Source organism: Salmo salar, chromosome 10 (genome assembly GCF_965601325.2).
Source record: "Salmo salar chromosome 10, fSalSal1, whole genome shotgun sequence".
NCBI classification, from domain to species: Eukaryota; Metazoa; Chordata; class Actinopteri; order Salmoniformes; family Salmonidae; genus Salmo; species Salmo salar.
The window spans coordinates 116,680,633-116,700,655 of NC_138300.1; the positions used below are offsets into that span (position 1 = coordinate 116,680,633).

Sequence of the window (20,023 nt, forward strand, 5' to 3'; positions counted from 1 at the left end):
AAATAAACATATGCATTGAGGCTAAAGGAACCAGATGGATCATACGTTTGCTGAAGCCAGTGAGGTGAAAGGAAATCACCAATGGTCCTTGCCGATTGAAACATTCGGCCTATTTTAGATTTAGACTTTAGACTTCTATGATGTAACGGCAGGATGCTCACATTGTGTTTTTTTTTATTTTTATTTTCATCATGTTTTTATTTGCTTTTATTTCCATAAAGAGCTCCCTATCCCATTCCCCCCAGCCCAACATGTCTCCATCCAACACCTCATATTGTGATTTCTCAGACTGAGGTCATATCAGAAACCTCTCGCTGAGATGAATGAATGAACAAAACCTCAATCTGAAATAGAGGCATTCAGCCCCAAACTGTCTTCTTCTTAGAACACATTCTATTGACATACGGTAAGTGAAGGAATATACAGTACGTCCCCAAGCATGAAATAAAAACAGAAGCAGGCAGGCTGCAAACACACACCCTAATAGGATTTGATAATAGAAATGAGGCATAAAGAAGAAAGGCTTAATATATTATATTTGCGTTGACTCTAATGCCGAGGCAGAGGCGACGAAGTGGATAAGCAAATCTCTTTAGAGAAGAACGGTGTGGAATAACTCAAGCTCAGTGGCTGGAAGGAGGGAAGCATTCAAACAAATTCAAATGATACAAAAGAGGGGAAATGTAATCATCATACATCACTCAAACTAAAGCCAGGCTGGTTGCACAGTTTGCCTGGTCCTCAACCATGTGAAAAGAAAGAATATTAGTCCAGGACACAGGTGGACGGTGCCACCTTAACTGGGGACGGGCTCATAGTAATGACTCGAAAGGAATTCATGGAATGGTATCGAATACGTCAAACTCATGGTTTCCATGGTTTCCATGTGTTTGATACCATTCCATTTTACTCCATTCCAGACATTATTATGAGCCATCCTTCCCTCAGCAGCCCCCTGTGGTCCAGAAGGATGGAGGAGGATAAGAGGAAAGGAGGAGTGTTTGGATTGAGACAGCCAAGTGTCGACATGAGGCCAGTTTATCATCCCCTCCTGTCTAATCTGCATTTACATCAAGTAGAAGATCAAGATGGAAGCAGAGAAATGGTTTGACTTGGACACACGGTTTTAATTTATGGAAGGAACACCTGATACTTGTTTGTTACTTGCAGAACAGACACCTTTTTTTTCACAACGCAGGTCAAATGACAGCGGGTGTGAGGTTGCTTCACTTGAAATGAGTTAGTACGAATATTCCCTCATGAAGGTCTCATAGTATTAAGTACATGAACAACATCACTATTGGCAGTAGCTGTATAACGCTGATCTTAACTTTTGTCTCCGCCATCTCCGCCGATCCTTGTCACAGATGGGCTATTGCAGCAGACGACCACACCGGATTCCAATCCTATCAGCTAAAAACAGGAAGAATCGACTCCAGTGGGCAGACGTTCATCAACACTGGACATTTGAGGAGTAGAAAAACATTGCCTGGTCCAACGAATCCAGGTTCCTGTTACGTCATATTGATGGCAGAGTCACGATTTGGCGTAAGCAGCATGAGTTCATGGACCCATCCTGCCTGCTATCAATGGTACAGGCTGGTACCGGTGGTGTACTGCCGTCCAATCTGCAACAACTGTGTGATGCCATCGCGTCAGCATGGACCAACATCCCTGTGGAACATTTCCGACTTGTAGAATCCATGCCCCGAAGAATTCAGGCTGTTGGGCGTACTACATGGATATACCTAATAAACTGTTCGGTGAGTGTACATCTTGCTGGTTTTTCCATGTATCGTTTTGACCGGACGGTAGCCAGGGTAAGATGAAGGGGGAGGGGTGTGTCTCTTGGTTAACAATATTTACAACAGCTTACCATAGCTGTATTTACCAGCACAAACCGATGCTGGCACTAAGACCACACTCAACGAGCTGTATAGGGCTGAAAGCATGCTCATTTCGAGGCAAGCAACACTGAACATGCATGAGATAACCAGCTGTTCTGGACGACTGTGTGATCTCACTCTCTGTAGCCGATGTGAGTAAGACCTTTAAACAGGTTGACATTCACGGATTACCAAAACGAGTGCTCAGTGCCTGTTCTGACCAGCTGGCAAGCGTCTTCACTGGCATTTTCAAACTCTCCCTGACCCAGTCTGTAATACCTACATGTTTCAAGATGACCACCATAGCCCCTGTGCACAAGAACACCAAGGTAACTTGTATAAATGACTATTGCCTGTAGCACTCACATCTGTAGCCATGAAATGCTTTGAAATGCTGGTCATCGCTCACATTAACAAACTCATCCCAGACACCCTGGACCCATTCCAATTTGCATACCGCACCAATATATCACAGATGACGCAATCGCTATTGCACTCCACACTGCCTTAGATGAACACCTATGTGAGAAAGCTGTTCATTAACTACAGCTCAGCGTTCAACACCATAGTGCCCTCCAAGCTCATCACTAAGCTCAGGACCCTGGAACTGAACACTTCCCTCTGTAACTGGATCCTAGACTTCCGGATGGGCCACCATGCTGACCCTCAACACGGGGGCCCCTCAGGGGTGAGTGCTTAGGCCCCTTCTGTACTTCCTGTTCACCAACGACTGCATGGCCACGCATATCTCCAACACCATCATTAAGTTTGCTGATGACACAACGGTGGTAGGCCTAATCACCGATGATGATGAGACAGCCTGTAGGGAGGAGGTCAGTGACCTGGTAATGTAGTGCCAGGACAACAAACTCTCCCTCAACATCAGCAAGACAAAGGAGCTGATCATGGATGACAGGAAATGGAGGGCCGAGCACGCCCCATCCACATCAACAGGGCTGTAGAGGAGCGGGTGGAGAGCTTCAAGTTCCTCTGTGTCCAAATCACTTGTTGGTCGACACACACCATCAAAGTCGTGAAGAAGGCACGACAAAGCCTCTTCTCGCTCAGGAGGCTGAAAATATTTAGCATGGCCCCTCAGATCCTCAAAAGTTCTACAGCTGCACCATTGAAAGCATCCTGACTGGCTGCATCACTCCTTGGTATGGCAACTACTTGGCATCTGACGCAAGGCGCTACAGAGGGTAGTGTGTACGGCCCATTACATCACTGGCACCGAGATTCCTGCCATCCAGATACCAGGCGGTGTCAGAGGAAGGACCTAAAAATTGTCAAAGACTACAGTCCCCAAGTCATAGACTGTTCACTCTACTACCGCACGGCAAGCAGTAACGATGCACCAAGTCTGGAACCAACAGGACCCTAAACAGATTCTACCCCCAAGCCAAAAGATTGCTAAATAGTTAACCAAATAACTTCTTATGGGCAGGTAGCGTCCCACCTGGCCAACATCCGGTGAAATTTCAGAGCGCGAAATTCAAACTACAGAATTATAAATATTTAACCTGTTAGGGCTAGGGGGCAGTATTTGCACGGCTGGATAAAAAAATGTACCCGATTTAATCTGGTTACTAATCCTACCCAGTAACTAGAATATGCATATACTTATTATATATGGATAGAAAACACCCTAAAGTTTCTAAAACTTTGAATGGTGTCTGTGAGTATAACAGAACTCATTTGGCAGGCAAAACCCTGAGACAGATTCTGACAGGAAGTGGATACCTGATGTGTTGTATTACCTTTAAACCTATGCCATTGAAAAACACAGGGGCTGAGGAATATTTTGGCACTTCCTATTGCTTCCACTAGATGTCACCAGCCTTTACAAAGTGTTTTGAGTCTTCTGGAGGGAGATCTGACCGAACAAGAGCCATGGAACGATGATGGCCCATTAGACACCTGGCGCGCGAGTTCATGTTGGGTACCCTCGTTCCAATACGTTATAAAAGAGAATGCATTCGTCCACCTTGAATATTATTCATGTTCTGGTTGAAAAAGGCCCTAATGATTTATGCTATACAACGTTTGACATGTTTGAACGAACGTAAATATATTTTTTCCCCTCGTTCATGAAGTGAAGTCCGGCGGGCTTAGATCATGTGCTAACAAGACGGAGATTTTTGGACATAAATGATGAGCTTTTTTGAACAAAACTACATTCGTTATGGACCTGTGATACCTGGAAGTGACATCTGATGAAGAGAATCAAAGGTAATGGATTATTTACATAGTATTTTCGATTTTAGATCTCCCCAACATGGCGGCTAGTCTGTATCGCAACGCGTATTTTTCTGGGCGCAGTGCTCAGATTATTGCAAAGTGTGATTTCCCAGTAAGGTTATTTTTAAATCTGGCAAGTTGATTGCGATCAAGAGATGTAAATCTATAATTCTTTAAATGACAATATAATATTTTACCAATGTTTTCTAATTTTAATTATTTAATTTGTGGTGCTGACTTGAATGCCGGTTATTGGAGGGAAACGATTTCCTGAACATCAACGCCACAGTAAAACGCTGTTTTTGGATATAAATATGAACTTGATAGAGCTAAAAATGCATGCATTGTCTAACATAATGTCCTAGGAGTGTCATCTGTTGGAGATTGTAAAAGGTTAGTGCATAATTTTAGCTGATTTTATGGTTTTGGTGACGCCTGTCTTTGAATTGGCACAACATTACACACAACTCTTGTAAATGTACTGTCCTAACATTCTCTAAATTTATGCTTTCGCCGTAAAACCTTTTTGAAATCGGAAAACGTGGTTAGATTAAGGAGATGTTTATCTTTCAAAGGGTGTAAAATAGTTGTATGTTTGAAAAATTTGAATTTTGACATTTATTTGGATTCAAATTTGCCGCTCTTGAAATGCACCTGCTGTTGATGGAGTGCACCACGGGTGGGACGCTTGCGTCCCACCTAGCCCATAGAGGTTAACTTTCATAAAATCACAAGTGTAATACATAAAAATAAAGCTTAACTTCTTGTTAATCCAGTTGCTGTGTCAGATTTCAAAGGCTTTACGGCGAAAGCACACCATGCGATTATCTGACGACAGCGCCCCGCATACAAAAGCATGAAAAACATATTTCAACCAGGCAGGTGCACCACGAAAGTCAGAAATAGCGATATAATAAATGCATTACCTTTGATGATCTTCATCTGTTGGCACTCCAAAAGGTCCCAGATACATCACAAATGGTCCTTTTGTTCGATAATGTCCTTCTTTATATCCAAAAAAACTCAGTCAATAATCCACCCAGATTCCCTCCATCAAAATGCATACAAAATTAATCCCAAACGTTACTAATAAACCTTTCCAAACAAGTCAAACAATGTTTATAATCAAACCTTAGGTACCCTAATATGTAAATAAACGATACAATTTAAGACAGAGAATCGTTATTGTCTTTCCCGGAGAAAAATACCAAAGAACACGCTCTCTACCACACGCTTGGAAACACTACAGCCAAAATGGGAGCCACGTAGAAAAACTACAATTTCTGGCTAATTTTTCCAAAAACCAGCATGAAACTCTTTCTAAAGCCTGTTGACATCTAGTGGAAGCCCTAGGAACTGCAATCTGGGAGGATTTCGCCTTATAATATAAGTGACAGCCATTGAAAACAGTGGTAGGCTGAATTTTTTTTATTTTGGGATGGTTTGTCCTCGGGGTTTCGCCTGCCATATCAGTTCTGTTATACTCACAGACATAATTGTAACAGTTTTAGAAACTTTAGAGTGTTGTCTATCCAAATCTACCAATTATACGCATATCCTAGCTTCTGGGCCTGAGTAACATGCAGTGTACTTTGGGCACGCTTTTCATCCGGACGTAAAATATTGCCTCCTATCCAAGAGAGGATAACTACCCGGACTATCTGCATTGACCCTTTTTGCACTAACTGTACCTAGTCACTTTACCTATATGTACATACTATATATACCTCAATTACCTAGTATCACAGGTACTGGTACCTGTGTATATAGCTAAGTTATCGTTACTCATTGTGTATTTATTTTTTCCTTGTGTATGTTTTTTCTATTATTTTTCTATTTTTCTCTCTACAATGTTGGGAAGAATTTCACTGTTAATTTAAACCTGTTGTTTACGAAGCATGTGACAAATACAATTTGATTTGATTTATAAGGTCCTGTGGATATCCTGAGCTGTCTGTGGTGTGGATATAATGTGACCTATAATCTATTTGTTACCACATCCCCCCAGGGACAGGCCTGTGGAGTCAATTATAACTGGACAATCTTTATTGGTAAAGCCCCATTATGAGATATAGAGTGTTTGTGTGTGTGTGTTTGTCAAACGTCATTAACAACCTTGCCGGTAGGGAGGCGTAATCAAGTCTTACCTCGTACTCAAACTCCTCTGTCCTCTGTTGGTCTGGGAGGGTGGAGAGGTAGTCTGTCCCCTCATAGAACTCCTGTTCCATAGTGTGGAGAGAGTGACAACTGTCAGGAGAGAGGGAGGAGGGAGGGACGGAGGTAGAGAGAGAAAAGGCAGAGGGAAAGGGAGATGAGAAAAGGAGAGGGAAGTAAAGAGCGAAAGAGAGAGAGCAAAAGAGAGAGAGAAAGAGAGATAGAGAGAGAGAGAGAAAGGCAGAGGGAAAGGGAGATGAGAGAAGGAGAGGGAAGTAGAGCGAGAGAGAGAGAGCGAACGAGAGAGAGAGACAGAGACAGAGAGACAGAGAAGGACATTTAGAGGAAGTTTCTCTTTCACATAATCTCTCTCTTACATACACTGATTGTAAGTGACAGACTTTTCTTTGTATTTTCCCTGCATGGGTCAGCTACGAGGAGAGGAAGAAAGGATGTGTCAGTGCTGTCTAGGATGATGTTGCATGCTGGGGGATAAAAGCATTGCCTCTCATTAATCACTGCATACCAGGAGAGTTCAATTAAATTACTCCACACGTACTTAATCTCTATCTCCCACTATCCCTGTCCTTGAGTAAATTTTGGACAAAGTCCCATGAATTTTACACATTGTCTTTAGAAAGCAAATTTTACAGAGCTTTGTTTACAGTTTATGGTGCAATTTCAGCAAAAAAAAGTGTTGAAACAAATGTTACACACATTATTCTTGGCTTGCAATATTCACTCTGGCAAACTGTTGAACATATTGAGCAATGTATCTTTATTCCCATCAGAAATTCATAGTATCTGCAAGTATACACTACCACGTGTTATTCTGTCCCAAAACAATCTTCTGGTGACAAGATTGGGATGGTAAATGTCAGAATGTTATATCCTCTGGCGCTACCACAACATTGCAGCACATCGTAACATTGTTGGCCGAGTGTGTGTCTGTGCCTATGTGTCTGTGTGTGTGTGTGTGTGTGTGTGTGCATAGAACACAATTTCACAGCTTTACTGCCAAGTTGAAACATGAAGGGAAACAAACATTTGTTGTGTCTATAAAATCTACCGCAACCTTGGTCTGTGCACCTGATCGCACATGAAGAGGAGTATATTTACTTTTTATTGATCACATTGATTACATTTAGGAGGCCAGCCCGGGGCTGCAACTGGGCTGTGAATGAATGTTGCACTGTTTCAAGGTTTTAATTATCCCATTCGATTTAATCACCTTGTAAACCTTCCATGAAACCAAATGGCTATGCCAAGCAGCACCAATTATTACAAGCAGGCCGTGTGGGTAGTGGTAATATACTGGCGGAATTATCTTATTTTATGACCTAACAAAGGGTTGGGTCTGGTCAAGTTTAAAGGGTCTGGTCAGGTTTAAAGGGTCTGGTCAGGTTTAAAGGGTCTGGTCAGGTTTAAAAAGGTCTGGTCAGGTTTAAAGGGTCTGGTCAGGTTTAAAAAGGTCTGGTCAGGTTTAAAGGGTCTGGTTGGGTTTAAAAAGGTATGGTCAGGTTTAAAGGGTCTGGTCAGGTTTAAAGGGTCTGGTCAGGTTTAAAGGGTCTGGTCAGGTTTAAAAAGGTCTGGTCAGGTTTAAAAAGGTCTGGTCAGGTTTAAAGGGTCTGGTCAGGTTTAAAGGGTCTGGTTGGGTTTAAAAAGGTATGGTCAGGTATAAAAAGGTATGGTCAGGTTTAAAAAGGTCTGGTCAGGTTTAAAGGGTCTGGTCAAGTTTAAAGGGTCTGGTCAAGTTTAAAGGGTCTGGTCAAGTTTAAAGGGTCTGGTCAAGTTTAAAGGGTCTGGTCAAGTTTATAGGAATGGGTCTCATCAGGTTTAAAGGGTTGATGCTGGTCAGGTTTAAAGGGTCTGGTTAGGTTTAAAAAGGTCTGGTCAGGTTTAAAGGGTCTGGTCAGGTTTAAAAGGGTATGGACAGGTATAAAAAGGTATGGTCAGGTTTAAAGGGTCTGGTCAGGTTTAAAGGGTCTGGTCAGGTTTAAAGGGTCTGGTCAGGTTTAAAAAGGTCTGATCAGGTTTAAAGGGTTGGGTCAGGTTTAAAGGGTTGGGTCTTGTCGGGGTTAAAGGGTCTGGTCAGGTTTAAAGGGTCTGGTCAGGTTTACAGGGTCTGGTCAGGTTTACAGGGTCTGGTCAGGTTTAAAGGGGTTGGGTCAGGTTTACAGGGTCTGGTCAGGTTTAAAGGGGTTGGGTCAGGTTTACAGGGTCTGGTCAGGTTTAAAGGGGTTGGGTCAGGTTTACAGGGTCTGGTCAGGTTTAAAGGGGTTGGGTCTGGGTGACACGCAAAGGTTGGTCATAGCTTAACATGGTTAGTCTCAATTTGACACAGATGTTTTTTTTTTCTGTGACAGTATTATAACAGACTTACTGTATAAAATAAATCTGATCTCTGAATGAAATGACAAGACTTGGCGCTGAATGTGACTCCAACTCTCCAGGTAACATTGGTTACTTGATTTATTTAATGTAACTCCAACTGATATTGGATACTTGAAGAATCTAAGACAATCGTCCATGGGATGTTGTTGGAATTAATTATCAACTTAATATGCCCCTCATGTAGAGAGAAGCACAGCACATCTTCACTGGCTCACTCCATAGAGGAGAAACCCAGATATTCTCACGCCAAACATTATCTTCTTCACAGTATGCTTCCCCTTAGAGATTAATACAATAATACAATATGAACAAAAAACTAACGGAAAGAGAAAATAATGAACACATTTTCTTTTGTTGTCTTCGAGGAAACCCCCAATTGATAACTTATGAGGGTCTACCTCAAGAATCTCAGATGTTGTACGCCTTGATTTTTTTGACACACCATAAGAGATTGGTCTTTTTGGCATTGCTATCACGTTTCAAGCCTTGAAATGGTATTGTATTGTATGCATAAACAATCCAACTCAATCTCAGGTCTTCGTAGCTAAAGTATTCAATCAATGTCTTCATAGCTAAAGCAGTACATTATTTCTCTCCACAATCCAGCGAGAGAGAGAGTACTGTACTTTGCTGTTCTTTGAGTGGTGTGATTCTGGGTTGACAAGACAAATAATGTACTACTTTAGCTTTCAAGGCTTTGGGAAACCTATCCCTGACATCCCAGACAGTGGTGTGTGTTTGAATAACTCAGATCAGAGCCTACTCGTCAGACAACAGGAAGGGACAGATATCAGAGATCAGTTTTGCCTTTCAGATCACAATGAATACAATTACATGGACATCTGGGACCTGATCCTAGATCAGAATTCTTACTTTGAGTGGCTTTTTTAATACGGGCCCAAATCAGATCTTACCTGTCAGACAGCAGGAAGGGGCAAATGTCAGGCACGGGAGGGGTGGTGGCTCGGAGCTTGGCCAGGGCCATGATGTGTTCGAAGGTGATGTCTGTCTGCGTGCACACGTCCACCACGTGCACTTCCTGAGTGGAGCCAACATGTCCACCGCGGCCAACAGGGTTCCTCCTGAGCACCTGCACCACAATGGGGTCCTTAACAGAGCGGATCGCCTCCACTGCCTCGTCATGACTGGCCTTGGAGAGGTCCTTCCCATTCACCTGTAATGTGGAGAGGGGAGTGATTACAGTTATAACTACTGTTACTGTAAAGATACAGCTATTGATATAGTGCTTTAATGGACTGCCTACCTAGAATATGTGAGGTCTTTAAACTGAGTTGCTGGAAATTGACGATAATCGTTGGGGGGTTCTTTTGGGAGTTGTTGGGAGTTGGGGGTTCTTTTGGGAGTTGTTGGGAGTTCTTTGGGGAGTTGTTGGGAGTTGGGGGTTCTTTTGGGAGTTGTTGGGAGTTCTTTGGGGAGTTGTTGGGAGTTGGTGGTTCTTTTGGGAGTTGTTGGGAGTTCTTTTGGGAGTTGTTGGGAGTTGGGGGTTCTTTTGGGAGTTGTTGGGAGTTCTTTGGGGAGTTGTTGGGAGTTGGGGGTTCTTTTGGGAGTTGTTGGGAGTTCTTTTGGGAGTTGTTGGGAGTTGGGGGTTCTTTGGGGAGTTGTTGGGAGTTGGGGGTTCTTTTGGGAGTTGTTGGGAGTTCTTTTGGGAGTTGTTGGGAGTTGGGGGTTCTTTTGGGAGTTGTTGGGAGTTGGGGGTTCTTTTGGGAGTTGTTGGGAGTTGGGGGTTCTTTTGGGAGTTGTTGGGAGTTGGGGGTTCTTTTGGGAGTTGTTGGGAGTTCTTTTGGGAGTTGTTGGTAGTTCTTTTGGGAGTTGTTGGGAGTTGGGGGTTCTTTTGGAAGTTGTTGGAAGTATGTTCTGGTCGCACCTGGGTACCCCATGACCACTCTCCGAGTCACCGAAAATGTATGATGTCATGTTCCTAGATATACGATAGATAACCAACTAATATTCCTATGGTGCTGAGGTGTAGGGTGAAGTTGCCCCTAGATGCTGTTCTTGGGTCAGTTTCACATTTCCCTCACTAGTGGTTGAGGTTAGGATTGGGGGAGGGGAAGCTGATCCTAGATAGGTCCCTAGGAAAAACTTTACTCCGGAGCGGTGTGGAGACCATTCAATACGACTAATAAGCTAATCACCATACATACAGACATCTGATTCTTGATAAACTAAAACAATACGATAAACAGACGACATCAGTCAAGAAAACACTTTGAGAAACAAGTGTTTAAGTAAAATCGGTTCTACACAGTGATGCAGTTCTACACCACTGACTCTATGCATCATCATAAGAGTCAGACAGTACTGAACACACAGAACAGTTTTCTGTCAGAGGGAAAATCATTGCTTCATTTAGTCTATTCATTGGACTGGAAAAAGTAACAGTGGGTTTGAAATACCTCAGAGAATGTGCTTGGTATTATGCTGAAAACAGAGATTGTAATTTAGATAGTCTCTCAGAAAACGGTAAACGCAGCACAATTCTCCTGCAGTTGAATTCAATTTATGTCTTTAAGTTTTTAGTGTTTTGCTTGCGGTGCACGACTGTTCATGGAATAAGTTGGAATGAAATGATGAAGTGGAAAAGTACAAAGTAGAAACTTTAGTATCTTTGCATTATAAGTTTAGTTGTCAAGAACACCCACCAGGCTCGCTACTATTGGTTTATCTTGATATTGTATGTGTGGTTTATCTTGATAGTATATGGTTCATCTTGATAGTGTATGTATGGTATACCTTGATAGTGTATGGTTTATCTTGATAGAGCATGGTTTATCTTGATAGTGTATGGTTTATCTTGATAGTCTATGGTTTAACTTGATAGTGTATGTATGGTTTATCTTGATATTGTATGTATGGTATACCTTGATAGTGTATGGTTTATCTTGATAGTGTATGTATGGTTTACCTTGATATTGTATGTATGGTTTATCTTGATAGAGCATGGTTTATCTTGATAGTGTATGGTTTATCTTGATAGAGCATGGTTTATCTTGATAGTGTATGGTTTATCCTGATAGCGTATGGTTTATCTTGATAGCGATGGTTTATCTTGATAGTGTATGTATGGTTTATCTTGATAGAGCATGGTTTATCTTGATAGAGCATGGTTTATCTTGATAGTGTATGGTTTATCTTGATAGTGTATGGTTTATCTTGATAGTGTGTGTATGGTTTATCTTGATAGAGCATGGTTTATCTTGAAATTGTATGTATGGTTTATCTTGATAGTGTATGGTTTATCTTGATAGTGTATGGTTTATCTTGATAGCGTATGGTTTATCTTGATAGTGTATGTATGGTTTATCTTGATAGTGTATGGTTTATCTTGATAGAGCATGGTTTATCTTGATAGTGCATGGTTTATCTTGATAGTGTATGGTTTATCTTGATAGCGTATGGTTTATCTTGATAGTGTATGTATGGTTTATCTTGATAGTGTATGGTTTATCTTGATAGTGTATGGTTTATCTTGATAGAGCATGGTTTATCTTGATATTGTATGTATGGTTTATCTTGATAGTGTATGGTTTATCTTGATAGTGTATGGTTTAACTTGATAGTGTATGTATGGTTTATCTTGATATTGTATGTATGGTATACCTTGATAGTGTATGGTTTATCTTGATAGAGCATGGTTTATCTTGATAGTGTATGTATGGTTTGCCTTGATATTGTATGTATGGTTTATCTTGATAGAGCATGGTTTATCATGATAGTGTATGGTTTATCTTGATAGAGCATGGTTTAACTTGATAGTGTATGTATGGTTTATCTTGATAGAGCATGGTTTATCTTGATAGAGCAAGGTTTATCTTGATAGAGCATGGTTTATCTTGATAGTGTATGGTTTATCTTGATAGTGTATGGTTTATCTTGATAGTGTATGGTTTATCTTGATAGTGTATATATGGTTTATCTTGATAGAGCATGGTTTATCTTGATAGAGCATGGTTTATCTTGATATTGTATGTATGGTTTATCTTGATATTGTATGTATGGTTTATCTTGATAGTGTATGGTTTATCTTGATTGTTTATGGTTTATTTTGATAGTGTATGGTTTATCTTGATAGTGTATGTATGGTTTATCTTGATAGTGTATGGTTTATCTTGATAGAGCACGGTTTAACTTGATAGTGCATGGTTTATCTTGATAGTGTATGTTTATCTTGATAGAGCATGGTTTATCTTGATATTGTATGTATGGTTTATCTTGATAGTGTATGGTTTATCTTGATAGTGTATGGTTTATCTTGATTGTTTATGGTTTATCTTGATAGTGTATGGTTTATCTTGATAGTGTATGTATGGTTTATCTTGATAGTGTATGCTTTATCTTGATAGTGTATGTATGGTTTATCTTGATAGTGTATGGTTTATCTTGATAGTGTATGGTTTATCTTGATAGTGTATGGTTTATCTTGATAGTGCATGGTTTATCTTGATATTGTATGTATGGTTTATCTTGATAGAGTATGGTTTATCTTGATAGAGTATGGTTTATCTTGATAGAGTATGGTTTATCTTGATAGAGTATGGTTTATCTTGATAGAGTATGGTTTATCTTGATAGTGTATGGTTTATCTTGATAGTGCATGGTTTATCTTGATAGTGCATGGTTTATCTTGATAGTGTATGGTTTATCTTGATAGTGTATGGTTTATCTTGATAGAGCATGGTTTATCTTGATAGTGTATGGTTTATCTTGATAGTGTATGGTTTATCTTGATAGTGTATGGTTTATCTTGATAGTGTATGGTTTATCTTGATAGTGTATGGTTTATCTTGATAGTGTATGTACGCCACTTTAATAGCAGACACTTATCAAAAGTGACTACAACAGCTGCGGATAATTAAACCCACAACATTCGCATTATAAAGCGTCATACTCCTACCAACTGAGCCTCACAGCACCACAGTACATCATGCTCCTACCAACTGAGCCTCACAGCACCACAGTACATCATGCTCCTACCAACTGAGCCCCACAGCACCACAGTACATCATGCTCCTACCAACTGATCCCCACAGCACCACAGCACATCATGCTCCTACCAACTGATCCCCACAGCACCACAGCACATCATGCTCCTACCAACTGATCCCCACAGCACCACAGCACATCATGCTCCTACCAACTGATCCCCACAGCACCACAGTACATCATGCTCCTACCAACTGATCCCCACAGCACCACAGTGCATCAGGGATAAACATACTCCCTCATCGCTAAGGACAGGTGTATCTGAGGAAGCATCCACATTCCATCCATTACCAGGTCTTCTATTCAGAGAATGGCCTATAAACACACAACTTCTTTCCAGCCACAACATTAGGCGACTAATAAAAATGTATGTTTCTCTGGTATCTGGAGTGACCCTCGTGTGAAGTGATGTTGCATTAATCACCTGAGCGACAAACTGTGTCAACACACTGACAGAACTCATGTCGAGCAGTACCGCAACTGGAGAAGACCATAGGAGTCTACCTCTCTCCTGATTCTCCTTCTCTCCATCTTGCTTTACACTGCTACAGACCTCAGCATTGTGCTACAAATCTCTCTCTCTCTCTCTCTCTCTCTGAGGAGGAGGCTAGCTAACTAATCCTGGAACAAAACAGAGGCTCTGTTCTGCCTGCAGAAAGGAAACAAAGGACTGGGACCAGATAAAGAAGGCTGCCGATGGCGTATGACAGTCCTGGAAAGATATGATCATATTACCAACCAACGAGCTCTCCCTCTGGTCTCTGGTAAAGTCTGTCCTGCCTGGGCTCTCGGCTACCTCCCAAGTGCTACCCTATTCCCTATGTATATTTTAGCGTACTATTTTGACCAGGGTCCAGCAACCATGGTCAAAAGTAGTGCACTATATAGGGAATAGGGTGCCATTTGGGATGGAGACCTCTGTTTCTAGCCTCCAAGCCCTCCTCACTGCTTACTATCAGGGGAAACACGTCCACGACACATCAACGACACAACCACACACAAACGCACACACACTCAAAAACAGGTACGCACACACACACACACACACACACACACACACACACACACACACACACACACACACACACACACACACACACACACACACACACACACATGTAACCGATGTGAAATGGCTAGTTAGTTAGCGGTGGTGCGCGCTAATAGCGTTTCAATCGGTGACGTCACTCGCTCTGAGACTTGAAGTAGGGTTGCCCCTTGCGTTGCAAGGGCCGCGGCTTTTGTGGCGCGATGGGTAACGATGCTTCGTGGGGTGTCAGTTGTTGATGTGTGCAAGGGTCCCTGGTTCGAGCCCAGGTTGGGGCGAAGAGAGGGACGGAACCTACACTGTTACACACACACACACACACACAAACTGTCTGTTGTATTCCCTGTGTAAACTCATTGCCCTGGTTAGTGTGGACATATCTATCTATAGTTAGATATTCATACAGCCTCTTATGATTTAATCACACAGATTTAATCAAAGTTACACTGTCATAAACTCTATTCTCCAGTGTGCATGCGAAACCCATATTAATTCACAAACACACACTGGTAAACAAAAGCTGTTCGCAACAAATTATTTAGCAGAAGTGTACTGTTGATAGTTTCAACCGTAGCTCCATGAAATGCCACATGTCCACACAACCACTACATTTATTGATAAAGAGTCAATACGAATGATCAGTATCAGCAACAGACAGACAATGATCATTAAAGTCCTGATGGTCTAGTTATATGGTCCAGGGTTGTTTGTTCCAAGCAATGATTGTATGATTCCAAGACCATGGCCATTGGAAAGAAAAAGGGATACTGTGGAAGGCAGGGATAGAGGGAGGGATGGACGGATACAGGGATAAAGGGATGGTGGGATGGAGGGATAGAGGAAAATAATGTCTTGGAAAGAAAAATGGACACTGTGGAATAGATGATGGAGGGATCGTGGGATGAAGGGATAGAGGGATGGTGGGATGGAGGATAGAGGGATGGAGGAATAGAGGGAGGGAGGGATGGATGGTAGGATGGAGGGAGGGATGGTGGGATGGAGGGAGAGATGGAGGATAGAGGGATGGAGGGATGGGTGGAGGGGTGGAGGGTAGAGGGATAGAGGGATGGGTGGATGGTGGGATGGAGGATAGAGGGATGGATGGATAGAGGGATGGATGGATGGTGGGATGGAGGATAGAGGAATGGATGGATGGATGGTGGGATAGAGGGATGGATGGAGGGATGAAGTGATGGATGGATGGTGGGATAGAGGGATGGATGGAGGGATGGTGGGATGAAGTGATGGATGGATGGTGGGATAAAGGATAGAGGGATGGATGGATGGTGGGATAGAGGGGGATGGATGGATGGATGGATGGTGGGATAGAGGGATGGATGGATGGAGGGAGGGATGGATGGTGGGATGGAGGGATGGAGGGAGGGTTGGAGGATAGAGGGATAGAGGGAGGGATGTAGGGATGGAGGATAGAGGGATAGAGGGATGTAGTGATGGAGGGATGAAGGATAGAGGGATGGAGGGATGGTGGGATGGAGGATAGAGGGATAGAGGGATGGAGGGAGGAATAGAGGGATAAAGGAATGGAGGGATAGAGGGATGGAGGGAGGGAGGGAGGAATAGAGGGATACAGGAATGGAGGGATAGAGGGATGTAGTGATGGAGGGATGGAGGATAGAGGGATGGAGGGATGGAGGGATGGAGGATAGAGGGATGGAGGGACAGAAAAGGAAATGGCTGGAGAGTGGCACATCTGTTGTGTGCTTGCAGATGGATCCACAGCAGCTGTGGTGGGCAGAGGACAGTGTTTACATTCAAAGCCCAAGAGAGGACCATCAACTCTCACAACAAATGCAATACACTGGCTTACTGGAGTGAAACGACAAGATGAAACCTGTTCTCTTTGTGAAGAAATAAAGGCACATATTGACAAATAGGATTCTAAAATGGCCCACTTTCAGTCCAGCCAGACATTTGAAGGTGTGCTTTAGAGAAGTAAGATTTGGGCGTAATCATCATCTAGCTCTACATTCGTCACATGATTCTACTTCTGCACAAAACTTAGTACACCTGAGGCAAAGTACAATATTTACTCATAGATGTGCTATTTAGTATCAAACCTCAGCTGAAGGTAGGGGAGGGAGGAATGACAGTAGGGAGGCAGGAATGACAGTAGGGTAGAGGGATGAGAGTAGGGAGGGAGGAATAAGAGGAGGGAGGGAGGAATGAGAGGAGGGAGGGAGGAATGAGAGTAGGGAGGGAGGAATGAGAGGAGGGAGGGAGGAATGAGAGGAGGGATGGAGGAATGAGAGTAGGGAGGGAGGAATGAGAGTAGGGAGGGAGGAATGAGAGTAGGGAGGGAGGAATGAGAGTAGGGAGGGAGGAATGAGAGGAGGGAGGGAGGAATGAGAGGAGGGAGGGAGGAATGAGAGGAGGAATAAGAGGAGGGAGGGAGGAATGACAGTAGGGATGGATGGAGGAATGAGAGTAGGGAGGGAGGAACGAGAGTAGGGAGGGAGGAACGAGAGTAGGGAGGGAGGAATGAGAGGAGGGAGGAGGAATGAGAGGAGGGAGGGAGGAATAAGAGGAGGGAGGGAGGAATGAGAGTAGCGAGGAGGAATGACAGTAGGGAGGGAGGAATGAGAGTAGGGATGGAGGGAGGAATGACAGTAGGAGACGGATGGAGGAATGAGAGTAGGGATGGAGGGAGACAGTAGGGAGGGAGGAATGAGAGTAGGGATGGAGGAATGACAGTAGGGATGGAGGAATGAGAGTAGGGAGGGAGAAATGAGAGTAGGGAGGGAGGAATGACAGTAGGGAGGGAGGAATGAGAGTAGGGATGGAGGAATGAGAGTAGGGATGGAGGAATGAGAGTAGGGATGGAGGAATGAGAGTAGGGCGGGAGGAATAAGAGGAGGGAGGGAGGAATAAGAGAAGGGAGGGAGGGATAAGAGGAGGGTGGGAGGAATGACAGTAGGGAGAGAGGAATGAGAGTAGGGATGGAGGAATGAGAGTAGGGATGGAGGAATGAGAGTAGGGATGGAGGAATGAGAGTAGGGATGGAGGAATGAGAGTAGGGATGGAGGAATGAGAGTAGGGATGGAGGAATGAGAGTAGGGATGGAGGAATGAGAGTAGGGAGGGAGGAATGAGAGTAGGGATGGAGGAATGAGAGTAGGGAGGGAGGAATGAGAGTAGGGATGGAGGAATGAGAGTAGGGAGGGAGGAATGAGAGTAGGGATGGAGGAATGAGAGTAGGGATGGAGGAATGAGAGTAGGGATGGAGGAATGAGAGTAGGGATGGAGGAATGAGAGTAGGGATGGAGGAATGAGAGTAGGGATGGAGGAATGAGAGTAGGGAGGGAGGAATGAGAGTAGGGATGGAGGAATGAGAGTAGGGAGGGAGGAATGAGAGTAGGGATGGAGGAATGAGAGTAGGGAGGGAGGAATGAGAGTAGGGATGGAGGAATGAGAGGAGGGAGGGAGGAATGAGAGTAGGGATGGAGGAATGAGAGTAGGGATGGAGGAATGAGAGTAGGGAGGGAGGAATGAGAGTAGGGATGGAGGAATGAGAGTAGGGAGGGAGGAATGAGAGGACGGAGGGAGGAATAAGAGGAGGGAGGGAGGAATGAGAGTAGGGATGGAGGAATGAGAGTAGGGATGGAGGAATGAGAGTAGGGATGGAGGAATGAGAGTAGGGATGGAGGAATGAGAGTAGGGATGGAGGAATGAGAGTAGGGAGGGAGGAATGAGAGTAGGGATGGAGGAATGAGAGTAGGGAGGGAGGAATGAGAGTAGGGATGGAGGAATGAGAGGAGGGAGGGAGGAATGAGAGTAGGGATGGAGGAATGAGAGTAGGGATGGAGGAAAGAGTAGGGAGGGAGGAATGAGAGTAGGGATGGAGGAATGAGAGTAGGGATGGAGGGAGGAATGACAGTAGGAGACGGATGGAGGAATGAGAGTAGGGATGGAGGGAGGACAGTAGGGAGGGAGGAATGAGAGTAGGGATGGAGGAATGACAGTAGGGGACGGATGGAGGAATGAGAGTAGGGATGGAGGGAGGAATGACAGTAGAGAGGGAGGGAGGAATGACAGCAGAGAGGGAGGGAGGGAGGAATGACAGTAGAGAGGGAGGGATGACAGTAGAGGGAGGGAGGGAGGGAGGGAGGGAGGGAGGGATGACAGTAGAGAAGGAGGGAGGAATGACAGTAGAGAGGGAGGGAGGAATGACAGTACAGAGGGAGGGAAGAAGGAATCAAAGTAGAGAGGGAGGGAGAAATGACAGTAGGGAGGGAGGAATGACAGTAGGGAGGGAGGAATGAGAGTAGGGATGGAGTAATGACAGTAGGGAGGGAAGAATGAGAGTAGGGATGGAGGAATGACAGTAGGGATGGAGGAATGACAGTAGGGAGGGAAGAATGAGAGTAGGGATGGAGGAATGAAAGTAGGGATGGAGGAATGAGAGTAGGGATGGAGGAATGACAGTAGGGGACGGATGGAGGAATGAGAGTAGGGATGGAGGGAGGAATGACAGAGAGGGAGGGAGGAATGACAGTAGAGAGGGAGGGAGGAATGACATTAGAGAGGGAGGGAGGAATGACAGTAGAGAGAGGGAGGAAGGGAGGGATGACAGTAGAGAAGGAGGGAGGAATGACAGTAGAGAGGGAGGGAGGAATGACAGTACAGAGGGAGGGAAGAAGGAATCAAAGTAGAGAGGGAGGGAGGAATGACAGTAGAAAGGGAGGGAGGAATCAAAGTAGAGAGGGAGGGAGGAATGACAGTAGAGAAGGAGGGAGGAATGACAGTAGAGAAGGAGGGAGGGAGGAATGACAATGGAGAGGGAGGGAGGGAGGAATGACAGTAGAGAGGGAGGGACGAATGGCAGTAGAGAAGGAGAGAGGAATGACAGTAGAGAAGGAGGGAGGAATGACAGTAGAGAGGGAGGGAGGGAGGAATAGCAGTAGAGGGGGAGGGAGGGAGGAATGACAGTAGAGAGGGAGGGAGAGAGGAATGATAGAGAAGGAGCGAGGAATGACAGTAGAGAGGGAGGGAGGAATGACAGTAAAGAGGGAGGGAAGAATGACAGTTGAGAGGGAGGGAGGAATGACAGTTGAGAGGGAGGGAGGAATGACAGTAGAGAGGGAAGGAGGAATGACAGTAGAGAAGGAGGGAGGAATGACAGTAGAGAGGGAGGGAGGAATGCCAGTAGAGGGAGGGAGGGAGGACTGACAGTAGAGAGGGAGGGAGGAATGACAGTAGAGAGGGAGGGAGGAATGACAGTAGAGAGGGAGGGAGGAATGACAGTAGAGAGGGAGGGAGGAATGACAGTAGAGAGGGAG

General features: G+C 44.1%; 1 protein-coding gene across 1 annotated transcript in view; it reads right to left on the reverse strand.

The window, feature by feature from the left end:
* Positions 1–20,023, reverse strand: part of LOC106561624 (PDZ domain-containing RING finger protein 4) — a 176,465-nt gene that overhangs the window by 71,352 nt on the left and 85,090 nt on the right. The window contains exons 2-3 of the mRNA XM_045688468.2: positions 9,590–9,849; positions 6,275–6,374 (exon numbers count right to left, since the gene is read on the reverse strand). Of these exons, the coding sequence (XP_045544424.2) occupies positions 6,275–6,374; positions 9,590–9,849 (360 nt within the window). The remainder of the gene's footprint in view (positions 1–6,274; positions 6,375–9,589; positions 9,850–20,023) is intronic.